A 15,389-nucleotide genomic window follows, 5' to 3' on the forward strand; every position below is an offset into this window, starting at 1 on the left:
TAGAGTGCAGAGGCATTTTCTTTCCTGGTTCGGTTGAAACACGCCCCGTAATCACAGCCCAATGGAGCAGCATCAGACTCTGACATATTCTGACTAGAATCTGAGTAGGACCACGTCAGGCTACCTGTGAGCACCAAAATAAAGTGTCTGTGTTTCTGTTTAGTTGCTGTATAAGAACGTGGCTGGCCGTGAAGGGAGGAGGTCGGGGGGGGGGGTTGGTTGGCGTTACCAGACAGCATACCTGCAAACTAGTCGCTTTTCGGTGAAAATCGCTGTTTTGAATGGGAAAATGTCATCCATGTGAATCGTGTAGATCCGAAGAGTTTTTTGGTGTTGTAACACCCCCACCCACCTTATAAATTACGCCTAAGATGTAATGTGATGTAATGTAATATTAGAGAGAAGGCATACATCTCTACGGCCAGTATCTCCAACACTGGGCCACTCACACCAAAACTATCTAGACTGTAACAAGGTAAGAGGAAAAATATGTGATTTTTGATTTTGGGGTAAACTGTCCCTTTTAAGAGTATCATATGACTAGAGTTATGCAAACTAGAGTTGTACCTCCTACTATTCAGTTTGTCATCTGCATGTCTTATTAGTCTCTTTAAGGATATGTAACGCTGTGGTAGCCGCACTGTGTGAAGAGAAAAGACTCCAGTGCTCTTAAAGAAGGGTTCCTGAAACACACTCGACGTGACTCTACTTTTCAAGATCCCACCCCCTCCCTTCTCCTTTCTTGTTCCTCACATGCAGGCCTTTTATCCCACCTCTCCTTGAGGAGGAGGATGAGGGCAGTGCCGGCTGGCATGGTAGAGAATGGAAACTCTGGGTCAGGACGCTCCGGTAAGTTTGAAATCGGAGCATGGCTGGCAGAGAGAGAGAGAGAGAGAGAGACAGGGTCAGTCTCCTGCCATCCCTCAGTGCACGGGAGGGATGTCGAATTTTCCCCCTCATAAGTTTCAGTGACTCTTCCCCCCCCACTCCCCGGCGTCCTCCGTCATGTGCTTGCTGTTGGAGTTGTGCCCCTTGCCGGTTGTTCCCTGCTGATTAAATCTGTTGCTTAGCCACGTTGTGAAAGTGCAGATGGGAATAAGTCAATGCTAAACTCGCTAGCATTGAGCGTTGTTGTTTTTGTAGCTGCATGAAAGTAATATCTTTTGTTGTGGGGTTAAAACGCGCACAAAAAGCTGTTGCTCACAGCTTTTTAGAGAGCCAATTGTTGATGAGGAGAATCAACAATGCTTTTAAAAGGAGGGGGCCTGATAGCAGCTTGTGTGAATGAGTCTTCCCTCTTTTCAAGGTTACTCTGTTTGGTGGTGTTTATTGATTTGGCTAATTATGCCGCATGTCTTTCAGTTGTTTGCTCAGCCAGAGGCATTCTGCTTTCAAAACTGCTTTTCATCTGAGCCAGAAAGCAGATGGTGGAGGAATGTAGGCTGTCTGCCTGCGTCCTCTTTTTAGTTTGGTGTTGTTGTTTTTTTTGTAATGCAGTATTCTTAAAATCTGCTACCTGGAACTGGGCTGTAGACCAAGACCAGGACTAGCCGAGACGCAAGTCCAAAGAGGTTCAAGTCCAAGTCAAGTCCGATTTCAAATGAGGGTACCAAGACAGAACAAAAATGAATCCTCTTCAAGACCACTTACGTACATGTTCTTAATTCATGTGATGTGAGAGACAGTATATCTTCTATTTAAAGATAATCATTTTGAGGGCTGGGACGATAACGCTTTTGTCCCGATTCGATCCTTTCACGATGCATGGCTGCTGATTCGATTCGTACTGCAATTTTCATTTATTGCGATTCTAGAAGTATTGCGATTCGATTGTATTGAGATTTTCTTTTCAAAAGTTGAATAATACACTTCTAGAGACAATATATCATGAGGCATTTCTAAAAGAAAGAATTGTTTTCTATAAAGTATGCACATCAGTCAGTCAGATATGATATAGTCACCATCAGCGGTACCGTATAAACAGGAAATATTTAGGTGAATCATTGGTAAAAATAAATGCACACAAAATATTTATTCTAGGGAAAATAATTGCTTTTGAAAGTGCAGAGTAACAACACTGTAGGATCAATTTAGGCCATATTATTTACTTTAAGTGGAGCAATTTCACATAGAGCTGAAGGGCTTCCTCACATTTTAGATGTTGAGTCTTTTTATTCTGGTGTAACAAGAACATTCTGGACTGCCGATGGAAAATGAAACAAATAACAAGCAACACAGGTGTCACTAAAGAAATGGATTTGTTCCCATTCTTGAACCTATAACTTGTCTTGAAGAATCCATAGTACAAAGTGCTCGCTGACATGGTGTCTGTGGCCAAAATGAGAATGATTGATGCCTAATGATTGGCGCTGGACTCAGTCAAGACCAACTAGAATATTTGGCGAGTCCAATGGCCAGAGTCTGTGACAAGTCCGATTGCAAATACCAACGAGTCCAAGACAAGTCCTAGACAATAAATAAAATGTCTCAAGACATTGTGTCTGTGGCCAAAATGAAAATGATTGATGCCTAATGATTGAGATATATAACGCAGCCAGGCGTATACCGTAGACCAAAGCCAATGCCCGTTCTAGATGGATATGGAACCAATACCTGTTTAATTTTCAAGCGCGCTTCATCACTGGTTTTGTTTTGAGGGAGGAAGCTACTTTAGAAAAACAGCATATATTGCTGGACTCGGTCGAGACCAACTAGAAAAATCCAATGGCCAAGTCCGAGACCAGTCTGACAGCAAATACCAACGAGTCCTAGACACATCCGAGACAATAGAAAAACGTCTCAAGTCCGGACTGGAGTACTACAACCCTGACCTGAAATCACAAATACTGTATTAAAGAATGCGACGTCTGCCCTTGTGTGGTTAAGAAAAGTTCCTAATTAACAGCCAGACTTTCAAAAGAAACTTGAAGAGGCACAACCTGAAGACTCCATCAGCCCGTCTCCCTGCTTGGCATGTGAAAAGGCAGCTGCTGACTCTCTCATTTACTGAAGTGGCTCCCTCCGTTTCTCTTAGATTGCTTGTGAATACAAAGCCATCAACACCGGGGGAAACCATGAGCATACAATTAAAGAAAAGGCTTAAGACCAGAACGTTGATCAGCCATTCATTCTGTCAGAAAAAAACATACCCTGAATCCATTAACGCTGCTTTGGAAACGTTCCCATATTTAATGTAATTAAGGCTGCAGTCTGGAAGAGGCCCGTTGGGATAGCAGTGTAGCTTTGCCCTTAGGTGGAAAGTAACAAAATACATCTACTCACGTTACTGTATGAGTAGTTTAGTTGTGTATTTTGTATTTTTCAAGTAGTTTTTAAAATCGGTAATTTAAAATGTACTTGATTACGTTTTGAGTGAAGTATTGTATTTCGCTGCATTACAAATCCTATCTGTTACGGAGTAAAAAAATAACTTTGACTAACGAAAACTGAAAAGAAGAAAAAAAATCACAAATGAATGATGTAGTGGAATAGCTTCCAATGACGACCAAATATTATATATATATATATATTGACCACCGTTCAATATGTTGCAGTTTTACAAACAACAAAGTGAACATCTTAAGCTCGACGGACATGTTTTGCATCTAGCGTCTCACGTTCATCTCAGTAAGCTAGCAAGAGTACACAACAGACAACTTCCGTGTAGACTACTTCAAAATAAAAGCATTTCCTGTGACGGTTCGAAGTAAAAAATAAATTACTGTTAGACAAATAAGGTTGCGTACCTTTTCACATATTAGCTGTAAATCAAGTACTGGAAATAATATAAATAGTAAGTTTTAATCACACTATAATTTACCATTTCCTTTAAACAACATTCATTTTTTTATTCAAGTGCTTTAAACAAACATTTCACAACAAATGATCAGCATCTAGGCTGCCTACCAGGCGCCAAATCTTTCTGTAGGAGATTGAGAATGAGATGGAGGTGGATCAGGCGAGCGACGACAGTTCAGAGACTGTTTCAGTAGAAATGCTAGCGGAAACATCGAATTCTGCCGCCCAAAACGACGAAAATCCTTGGCCACATTTGAAAGACCAAGGCCAATAGTATCATCATGCAATGCCCGATGTGCCTGCCGAAGGTGACTGAACTGGCAGCATTCAATAACTCCACATCGGAAGCATGTTTTGGTAAGTATTTGTGCATTGGTACTTCAAACGAAGTTTTCATGAGTAATGGCAAATTGCCAATTAGCAAAACAACGTGTTTCGTGGCATTGCTAATTTTTGTCTAGCACTAGCAACCTGTAGGACAACCTATGTCGGACACTGGCTAAATTAATTCACATCGCTCTCTTTTGTAGCTAATGTGACTGTAGGGTGAGCGTGATTTTTGCGTCGGTATCTGACGCCGAGAGCCCCACTGACCAAGCAGCAGTATTTGACGGGTTGGGAGAGAGAACGGGTTAATCAAGCCACCTTAAAACCCTCCTTGACCCATGCGGTAGAGATGAAAGTGTCTCGTCCCTGAATCCTTCAGACAGCCCACCGGATTGGTATTCCTGCAGAGAACAAAGCATTCATCCTCCTCCTCCTCCTCTTCAGCAAGAGCTGATATTCTTCCCCGTCACACATCATCAGAAAATACCTTCTTATGCGTTCACTGGATACTCGTGAACGCACACACACTCTCGCCGACAGATAAACGACACACAACTTCATAGAGTGCACGTCTGGTTGAGTGCAGCTCAGACAGACAGCCCAGATGTTGCAGAGACAGAACGTACACAGTGCTACAGTAATTAGCATGCTTGTGCTGTGTGCTGCACTATTGATATGCAGTACATGTCTGGATAAAAAATTCTGTTTGGTCTCGCTGTCTTCGGCTCGGTGCTTTGCTGGGAATTATTTCCCCCGCCCTCTCTCTCTTATCCCTTGTTTCTTTATCCTTCCACTATACTATACATCTTTATTTTTCTCAATCGTTCTCAGCCTTTCAAATCACTTTCAGTTACATCTTAGTCAGCGTTAGTGGCATGAATGGTTAGACGAGAAGTAGAGGATGAACTTTTCCCAAAACGTCTATGTTAGCATGCTGCATTTGGCATTTAAGTAGGTTTAGAGAGCTATAGACGAAAAGAAATGCAGATATCAATCAGTACACATGGAGGAAATGAAGCCACAGAACTTAGACACAAAGTTAGATTAGGTTGCTATTTTAAAAAGCGACAATACAGCTAATTTAAATCTAGTAAATTGAATTTAAAGTAGTATTTTCATCATGTGAATGTGTCTTATTTTTTTCAGTGTAGATTCAGATTGAATTAATAACTCACCACAAAGTAAGTACGGTGGACATGATGTAGATATTTCTCCCCGAGAGAGAACAAGCGTTGATGAAATATTAAGTAAGAGGGAGACTGAGAGATCAGAGCAAAAACACATCTTTGTTCTGTCGCGGGAAGTTTGTGGGTTTTGTTCCTTTTAAATCCTGTGAGTTGTGTGTTTACATGCACATAATATTCCGGTTTTTACCCTTATTCCAAAAAAGACGATATTCCCACTAAGACATTTACATGGTTAATGATGGTGAATATTCCATTTATATTTCTGTTTACATGTAAACAGGATTTTTTCAGTTTTTCCACCAATTCAGTTTTCCGGAATTGTTCGACCGTGCGAACAAAGCCTTCCCCCTTTCATTCCTTCAACCTTCGTGTGTAGAAGGTGTGTTGTAGTATAAATGCATGCATCTACAGCCTAACAAACTGTTGGCTAGTTGGTTTTGTGTACCACCACCATAGCAACGCACAGAGCTGACCGTAAGCTGTAAACAACCAAGAGGCCGTAAACTGTCCCAAACTGCAGTGAACCCCCCCCAATTGAGACGCCTATTCCAAATGCATTATACATGTCCAAAGAATGCTTCTTGAACCCTAATAATACAGACATATCCAACATGTCTTACTCAGAAAATGAAAAAAGGCCTTATTGGGAATATCCAAACAGCTGTTCACAAATTCGGGAATATTGTCGTATTCTGAATAAAAGTGGAACATTAGTGTTGGCTGAATGGGAGCCAATCTCTGCAGTTAGCTTCAAAGGTCTCGTTAAAAGACGAGTGGAGGCTGTTAGAGCAGCAGATTGATGCTCATGGTTTTGGAATGAGATGTTCATCACATATGACTGTGACCACTCTAAGTAAGTAAGTAAGTAAGTAAATTTTATTTATATAGCACATTTAAACATAGCAGAGCTATCCAAAGTGCTGAACAGGATAAAAGCCAAAACTCTATTAGGTACACCTGTCTAAACTAATGCAGCCGTTCTGCCATAAAGTCGACTTTTATGATGCCTATAATGTTCAGTTTTTGTTGACACTGTCATAGACGTGTCAATTTAATTCTATGTTTTAGCATAAAGGTTGTAGTCAGGGACGGACTGGGGCTAAAAAACAGCCCTGGACTTTCTCCCAAATAGGCCCATCATCCTGGCATTCGCCCCTAGCCGTGCGCGACAGACACTAGCCAGGAAGTCCTGATACTATACCACAATAATGTAGCCTATCAGACAAGGTATTCACAGCAAGTAACATCAAAACCAATGATGATAACTGGGGTTGTGTTTATTAATGAAGCCTCAGCCTTCAAATAAAAACGGAAAACTTACAATGCCATTACATCTGCATTGAAAATAAAATACAAATAATGAAATGTAACTGACTACAGAAACCCCAAATTACACAAACTTGTAATTATAAAACAGTACAGAGTATTACTGACAACACTTTCAGAGATAAAGTAGACTACTTGCTGTACCTGAACATGGGGGTTAGATATATTGTAGGCCTATACCAAAACTACACTGAGAGTGTTAGTTACTATATACTATAACTATTCAAATATAAATGTATATAACGTGTTGCTTTGTGTTAAAGAATTAGCATTAAATAACCTCTTTAATATTTTCTCAATGTCATATTACACTTTGATTCATATTAAGGCTGTTAAATGATGAAAATGACTACAGGCCCTATCAATTTTGTCTGTGAAGCTCAAGCACCAGGTCTTTGCCAGTTCCACAATAGTAAACCAAATATGAAAGACGAAGAAAAACTGCACTCTGATGGAAGACAGAAAGTGCAAGCTAGGATTTTTATGGTTAAACTTTTGGTTACATTTGGTGAATTATTTAGCCCCCTTCCCTGTTTGTTAGCACGTTTAGAGTGGTACCAATGCATGCCTGATGTTTTCCTGTTAAATTTAATACCATAATCTTCATCCAAGTGAAATCGCAGTCAACGCGCGATTCATTTCTAACTCGTTTAATGTTTCAAATTAACAGAAATGATTAAATACGTTAAGTTTGACAGCACTAAATGGCACGATCATTTTCATAATCATGATGCACACTCATGAGCTGACTATGCAATTCGCTAAGATAGGGATAAAGGCAGCCTACAATGCTTCCTGCTCCTGGCACTTACCAGTAGTGCTGATGTGAAATTAACTCACGTCTAATGATGTAGGCCTACTCTTCTTCTTCAGGTTTTTTTTTAATAAACGTAACACATAAGAGATTGTATTTACGCCCCCTGCTGTTGGCTGTTAATATGGCTTTAATAGACTTGCAACTTGCTCTGCTGCCTTTTCACAGCGGGAGCCGTCATGCTGTGAAGCGTGGCGGGCTGAAGGAGTTTGAGCCCCTTCATCTTCTGGCCCTTGACTTAAGCGGTAGAGCTCCCTGATGGATGCTGAGAGGAAATAAGTGAGGGTTCCTCATCTAAAGTGGCGACCTCTCTCTGCACCCATTTCTCTGAGGAACGAATTGTTCCGGTGCTTGAAATGAGTTTACCAAAGCCTTTAGATTCACAAAGTAGTGTAATATATGATTGAAAAAGTAAATACATATAGAATATATGATATTAAATATAATATCGCTTTTTGAGTGGGAGTGCGTCTTTCATTCTCAGAGGGTTAAATATGAAGTTGCCATGCAAAAAACGTGAAATCAAGCAACATTTTTTGAAAACTGAACAAGGTAAGATCTATTTTTGTTGTCAGACACCTATAGTAGCAACAGGCTTCCCATGACTTGGATTTCAAGCATTTCATCTACACCACTCTTCCTGTGGTCATAACTTTTTTTCCATTTTAAGGCATTTCCCATCCCCATGAGCTCTGTGGTTGTTGTTGTACATCTGAACCTGACCTCTGACCTCCAGGGATCAGTTAAAGGTCCCATGACATGGTGCTCTTAGGATGCTTTTATATAGACCTTAGTGGTCCCCTAATACTGTATCTGAAGTCTCTTTTATATAGACCTTAGAGGTCCCCTAATACTGTATCTGAAGTCTCTTTTATATAGATCTTAGAGGTCCCCTAATACTGTATCTGAAGTCTCTTTTATATAGGCCTTAGTGGTCCCCTAATACTGTATCTGAAGTCTCTTTTATATAGACTTTAGTGGTCCCCTAATACTGTATCTGAAGTCTCTTTTATATAGGCCTTAGTGGTCCCCTAATACTGTATCTGAAGTCTCTTTATATAGGCCTTAGAGGTCCCCTAATACTGTATCTGAAGTCTCTTTTATATAGACCTTAGAGGTCCCCTAATACTGTATCTGAAGTCTCTTTTATATAGGCCTTAGTGGTCCCCTAATACTGTATCTGAAGTCTCTTTTATATAGACCTTAGAGGTCCCCTAATACTGTATCTGAAGTCTCTTTTATATAGACCTTAGTGGTCCCCTAATACTGTATCTGAAGTCTCTTTTATAAAGGCCTTAGTGGTCCTCTAATACTGTATCTGAAGTCTCTTTTATAAAGGCCTTAGTGGTCCCCTAATACTGTATCTGAAGTCTCTTTTATATAGACCTTAGTGGTCCTCTAATACTGTATCTGAAGTCTCTTTTATATAGGCCTTAGTGGTCCCCTAATACTGTATCTGAAGTCTCTTTTATAAAGGCCTTAGTGGTCCCCTAATACTGTATCTGAAGTCTCTTTTATATAGGCCTTAGTGGTCCCCTAATACTGTATCTGTGACCAACTGCCACTTTGCTCGTTTGAAAGCCATGATGTCTCTCTCTCTCTCTCATGGGTGGGCCAAATTCTCTGGGCGGACAAAGCAGAGAAAGGGGAGGTAACCTTTCCCCTTATGACCTCATAAGGAGAAGATTCCTGATTGGTCCATCTGAGCTTTCATTTTCTCAAAGGCAGAGCAGGATACCCAGGGCTCGGTTTACACCTATCACCATTTCAAGCCACTGGGGGGACCATAAGCAGGCTGGGGGAACGCATATTAATGTTAAAAAACCTCATAAAGTGAAATGTTCATGCCATGGGACCTTTAAGCATGAGTTAGAAAGGTTTCCTAAAAACCAAAACCCCCCCCCCCCCACCCCAACAACCCCCCCCCCCCCCCCCCCCCCCCATATAAAAATTATTTTTACCCTCCCCCCCCCCTTCTTCCTGCCCCTTCTTGAAAATGACCCCCCCCCCCCCCCCCCCCCCCCCCCCCCCCCCCCCCCCTCTTGTTTTTTTCCTGTTTTGTCTTGCTTCCCTTTTTCTTTTTTTTTTGTTTTTTTTTTTTTTTTTTTTTTTTTTTTTTTTTTTTTTTTTTTCCTTCTTTTTTTTTCCCCTTTTTTTTTTTTTTTTTTTTTTTTTTTTTTTTTTTTTTTTTTTTTATTTAAATTTAAATGAATAGAATAGAACTTTTCCCCCCCTTCCTTTCTCCTCCCCCTCTCCCCCTCCCTCCTCCTCCCCCCCCCCCCCCCCCCCCCCCCCCCCCCCCCCCCCCCCCCCCCCCCCCCCTTCTTTCCCTTTTCTCCCCCCCCCCCCCCCCCCCCGCCCCCCTTTCAGCTCTTTAGTTGTGTTTCGCCCATGGTGCAGCTAGCTCCCAACCGCCAAAGGCCCTCCCCCCCTCCCCCCCCCCCCCACCCCCGAGGAAACGACCTTAAAATAAAACAATGTTCAGGTGTGGGTGTTGATGGAAATTGAGTCAGGGTTTTTTTTTTCCCCTCAGAGAAAGGCGGGCGTCGCAGTACGCGGCAGTGGGTAGCGTGTGAGTTAAGTTACGGCGCTGGTTCTGGTGGATTTTCTCTCGATATTTGTCAAGTGTGTCTGATCTCCGAGGCCAAAAACATAATTCTTTTGAAACTTTCTTTGCAGGAAGTCAATGATAGATCATCCAACTTCAGATGCTCGTGCTTACTTCTCGCGGTGTGATTAAGAAGCTTCCTGTGTAAATAGTTTGATAGATATGTCTGTTAGAGAGTAGCATTCATTATTTATGAGTCTGGGGATACAAAAAAAAACTGTATCTACAAGATACTACTTCAATTTAGCTGAAGTCGCTTTAATCCACTTTCATCCACTTTTATCCAACTTTAGATTTAACAGGAATCTGTTTCTCTTTTGAAGTTGCTGAGCATAAGAAACCCGTCATGTTCATTCATTTATTATGTTAGCATAATGCTTCACATTGTTTTTGCCCTTAGACTAGTTTGCTGAAGAGTTTGTCTTTAACTTTACCATTGAAGTCTCTTCTTATTTTCAGCACTCGCAGTTCATCTGGCACTTTTTACAGCTTGTACACTTCAACTGACACTTGAACACCTCAACTGCTTGCAGCGCTTACATTTGTTTTCTGCACCTGCACTTCAATTGACATTTAAACTTGACACCTCAGCTGTTGAGCATTGATTAGATTACCGCCACCTGCTGGTATGGAGAGTTAATTCCTCTCACGCAGGCGCTGAACGTACGTGGTACTTGGCCGTCGGCTGTAGTATTGTAGTAAAATGTACCATAATATGGTACCTTTAAAAGTCTTTATTCCTATTATGTATTATAACAGTGGGACATCTGTTTGAGCTAACTACATGATAACACCAAACTCTGTCATGTATCTGTCTAACTGGTCCTCACTGTAAGAGTCTGTTTTAACAGCAGGATGTGTGTGGGTGCGGGGGAACTAACCATACCCTCCTTTCCTCCTCGATCCCCCCCCCCCGTTTTCTCACATCCCAGAGAACCACTCTGCCCCTCCAGACGTCACCGGCTACACCAACAACACGGCCGCCGACGACATCCAGGTGGAGAGAGCCCCGGGCGCCGGCACCGCGGCCCAGAGGCAGACGCCCAAGTACGGCAACGCCGAGCTGATGGAGACCGGAGACGGTGAGTAAGGGAGACCATCTGGGGAGAGGAGTGGCAGGGCAGGGGGAAGCAATAGTGATGGTAACAATAACAAAAATAGATAAATAAAAAGACCAATATTCATTCATTATCTTCCATGGTCTTTTTCATGCGGTGAAACTTAAAGGTATTGTGGAGGATTTTCTTTTTCCGGGTGGCTCATCAAGACTATTGGTCCTCCTAGTTGTCAATCATTCTGGCGCTATGTTTACGTAAGGCCATCTTACGTGCTCGTCCCTAGGGTAGTTTTCGCTTTCTGCGCATGAATACTTTCAGGTGTATATGTGTGGTGAGCTACAAGTGTCTACGAAAGGTATGACAAGAAGAGAAAGGCCTCTGAAGAAAGAAACAAGACCGGAGTGTTTTTGGGAGAATGTTTCACACGCTGGCGTGAGCTAAAAGCACAGGTTGGGCTCTCCACTGATGCCTCAGTCGCCAAGTTTCTACTCGACAGGTAAAGTTTGGCGTGCTATTTGGAGAAATCCATTTAAAATCACTGCTAGTGAAAGTTGATGTAAGCTATGATTAGCGATGCTAGCCCTGGCACAAGTCACGCACCGCGCAGACACGGTAAACATCTCCATTTGAAAAAGTGCAAATCTCCTTTCTGAAAGTAGCTCGTATGAACCATGCCGACAGCAACTTGTAAACAGTGCACTCTCGTGCACACGTTTAATAGGCGTTCCCTCTCGGGAGCAGGCAGAGTGTTGCGCATGTGCATTTTTTCAAAAAGTGGAGAGGGCGGATCTTTTCTAAAATTCGGGAAAATCCTCCACTATACCTTTAACCCTTGAGTTTTCCTCGGGTCAAATCTGACCCGTTTTCAAAGTTTTTTTTATATCAGAAATCTGGGTTTGTTAAGGCCGGGACACACCGGGCCGATAATCGGCCGTTGGACAGTCTGGCGAGGTCGGTGACTCGAGTCTGTTCGCTGTGTCCCGCGCCGTCGTCAGTCTGGGGGGGCCGTCGGCGTTCATTTTGGCCGACCTGACACGTTCAGTCGCCGGCAGGGCAGTCGGAACTCACCCGGAAATGGCGAGCGGAATGAGGTGACTCAAAATCTCACGAAAATCTTTTAAACTGACCTTTTGTTGATCTGAAATGAAGACAGATTCAGCAACTGCATACACACACACACACATGGCCTATTTCTCTCTTAAAATGTTTCCAGAAACACGTTTCAGTGAACTATTTTAGTACGATATGAGATCGTATTCTGAACGAGCCGCCATGACAGTCTGGCTTTGAATTTCCGGAGAGAACAAACCCATGTGACGCGTTCGTCCAATCAGCTGCCGGTTTTCATTTCTTGAGCAACAATACAGAGTAGCGCCGCCTGCTCAGTGTGTCCCGAGGCAGTTTTTTTGGACCTCGGGGACGCCACTGATCATCTCGACTGGCTTTTCTGTCGACGGTCGGCCGTCTGGTTGGTGTGTCTCGGCTATTACAGCCAAATTGCCCAAAAATAACTTGGATGCATGCGTGTACGTTGTATGGAACCCATACAACATTCTTCGCATGATTACTTCTATTGAATTTTGAATAGAATTGATAAGTATTACTGATGCCATCCAGACCAGACGGGAAGTTAATCTGGACCCAGCCCATAAAACCTTGTGTTATGAATACGTTTTCTAGTTGGAATCTAATTTTCTATTGATCAATAAATTGTAAGGGATGTTAAATATACATGAAAAATATAGTCGAAAACAAAAAAGCAAACGTTGAAAAAGGCGTCAAAAACTTTTTAAAAAAGGCAACAAAAAAAAAAAGGTTTACACTTTACTTGAAGGTATCTACAGTACAGGCCAAAAGTTTGGACACACCTTCTCATTCAATGCGTTTATTTATTTATTTTCATGACTATTTACATTGTAGATTCTCACTGAAGGCATCAAAACTATGAATGAACACATATGGAATCATGTTCTTAACAAAAAAGTGTGAAATAACTGAAAACATGTCTTATATTTTAGATTCTTCAAAGTAGCCACCCTTTGCTTTTTTTTATTAATAAGGGAAATAATTCCACTAATGAACCCTGACAAAGCACACCTGTGAAGGTAAAACCATTTCAGGTGACTACCTCATGAAGCTCATTGAGAGAACACCAAGGGTTTGCAGAGTTATCAAAAAAAGCAAAGGGTGGCTACTTTGAAGAATATAAAATAAAATATAAGACATGTTTTCAGTTATTTCACACTTTTTTGTTAAGTACATAATTCCATATGTGTTCATTCATAGTTTTGATGCCTTCAGTGAGAATCTACAATGTAAATAGTCATGAAAATAAAGAAACACATTGAATGAGAAGGTGTGTCCAAACTTTTGGCCTGTACTGTACATAAGAGTGACATGACACTGTCATGAACGTGTCATAAACTTTATAAACAAGTCATAAACGTTTATGACATAACGCTAAAGAGTCATTCGGTTTTTGTCATGACAAGTTAGGGTTAGAGTTCATGTGTTCATGACCGTGTCATGTCACTCTTATGTAGATACCTTCAAGTACAGTGTTACCAAAAGTCCTTATACTGCATGAAGGGACATTAAGCTGCAGCAGACGGAGTTATTCATCCGACGCGGTGATGGATGGCGAAGTGGACGTTGAGGCGTTGAACGCAGCTCACAGCGAAGCAGCTCCACAGATCAGTTGCCAGAGTTTACAGATGGGAGCTCATCGCCACGCTTGGCTGAAGATCTCTCGCTCTGATAACACGGGAGAGGATTTCATCATCTTTGTATTATGTTGCTCACAATGGGTCTTGGGCCTTTTTTGTTTTCACAGATTTAGATTTTTAGGTTTTAACCTTTCGATTCACTGTGTGGGAACGATTTATTCTGCCCCATTCATCCTTTGTTTGGAGGCATTGCACAGGCCTGTAAAACAACGCATAATCAAATTCCCATTTGATCAGATGATGAGAGTTACTGCCAGAAATATTGTAAAACGCAGAAGAGTCCTAGCGATCATCAATATTATTTTTCCAGATCATCTTTCTCCCTTTGCACAGAGCAAATGTTGCGGCTGTTGAGACTGCAGCTCGACCCCGCAGACTCCAAACCGGAACGGCTCAGAAGTGCTTTCAAATGTCTCCGGTTTAGGGGCTCGGAAACGCTAGACAGTCCTTCCAGAAAAATGTTTTTTTGTGATTGTTGCGCGGCAAAAATCCTTGATTATGCGGCACGTTTTCTTAAAAACTGCGATGGAATATGCTATATATGATATTTATGCAATTTTATGCGATGAAATTGCAGGAACTTGCAAAAATTGTGGTTTGATGAAAAAGAGAAAAAAAAAAGTGATTCCCCCAACATCCTGCTTTTCGATGATGTTCACGTCGCAGAATTACGTCACTTCATAACGTTCCCATGGCAACAGGGGAAAATGGCTGCTCTTGTGTGAAGTAAACGCAACATTTTTTAACTTTCTGCTAAGATATATGTGACTTTTTTGCAACGAAAATGCGGAGACTATGAAATCATGCAAGCCCTGCATATTTTGCACGGAAATCAGCAATTTATGCGCCGTATTTGAAAAAATGCGCCCCGCCCCGCATAAATATGCAGACTTTGGCTGATTATGCGTTGAATTATGCGATCGCATAATCGCGTTTTTTTCTGGAGGGACTGGCTAGAGCAGTGTGAATGCCAGGGGGGATTCTAGGATCAGACCTTTAGGGGGGCTCAGCCCCCAATAAGAATGTGACACGGATACAGTGCCTTGCAAAAGTGTTAACCCCCTCCCCCCCTTGCTAAATCAGTAATTTCACTGGATACCAATGAATATATGTATTTATTATTATAACAGAGGATAAATGCCCAATATTGAACATATGAAAAAACTACAAAAGTCCCTTTATGGACTACCAGAATCAAATTAAATGATAATGAGGTGTAAATAAAAAAATAAAACTTTCCTTGACTGGTTTACAGGTGCATAGCATCGGCGACAGAGACACAGGATATTAAAGCTGTTTATATGAACCTGTAATTGTTGTCCTCTGTCACTAACAGACACGTTCGCAAACTCTGACTTGAAGTATAAAAATGATTTAAAAACAAATAATAATAATTAGTTTTTTATTATTGGTCTGTCCAAGGTTTCGTCCTAAAAGGGAGTTTTCTCCTCGCCACTGTCGCATTAGCCACTGCTAATGCTTGCTCTTGGGGGAATTATTAGAATTGTTAGGGCTTTGTAAATTATAGAGGGTGGTCTAGACCTA

At 41.6% G+C, this 15,389-nt stretch overlaps 2 protein-coding genes across 2 annotated transcripts in view; both read left to right on the top strand.

Moving 5' to 3' along the window:
• Positions 1 to 11,302, top strand: part of LOC120568642 (disco-interacting protein 2 homolog C-like) — a 199,914-nt gene extending 188,612 nt beyond the window's left edge. The window contains 1 exon segment of the mRNA XM_039816286.1: positions 10,993 to 11,302. Coding sequence (XP_039672220.1) covers positions 10,993 to 11,150 — 158 coding nt within the window. The 3' untranslated portion in view covers positions 11,151 to 11,302.
• Positions 11,303 to 13,751: 2,449 nt separating this feature from the next.
• LOC120568552 (disco-interacting protein 2 homolog C) overlaps positions 13,752 to 15,389 on the top strand; it is a 107,477-nt gene continuing 105,839 nt past the window's right edge. Inside the window, exon 1 of the mRNA XM_039816134.1 lies at positions 13,752 to 13,904. Coding sequence (XP_039672068.1) covers positions 13,752 to 13,904 — 153 coding nt within the window. The remainder of the gene's footprint in view (positions 13,905 to 15,389) is intronic.

Source organism: Perca fluviatilis, chromosome 11 (genome assembly GCF_010015445.1).
Source record: "Perca fluviatilis chromosome 11, GENO_Pfluv_1.0, whole genome shotgun sequence".
NCBI classification, from domain to species: domain Eukaryota; kingdom Metazoa; phylum Chordata; class Actinopteri; order Perciformes; family Percidae; genus Perca; species Perca fluviatilis.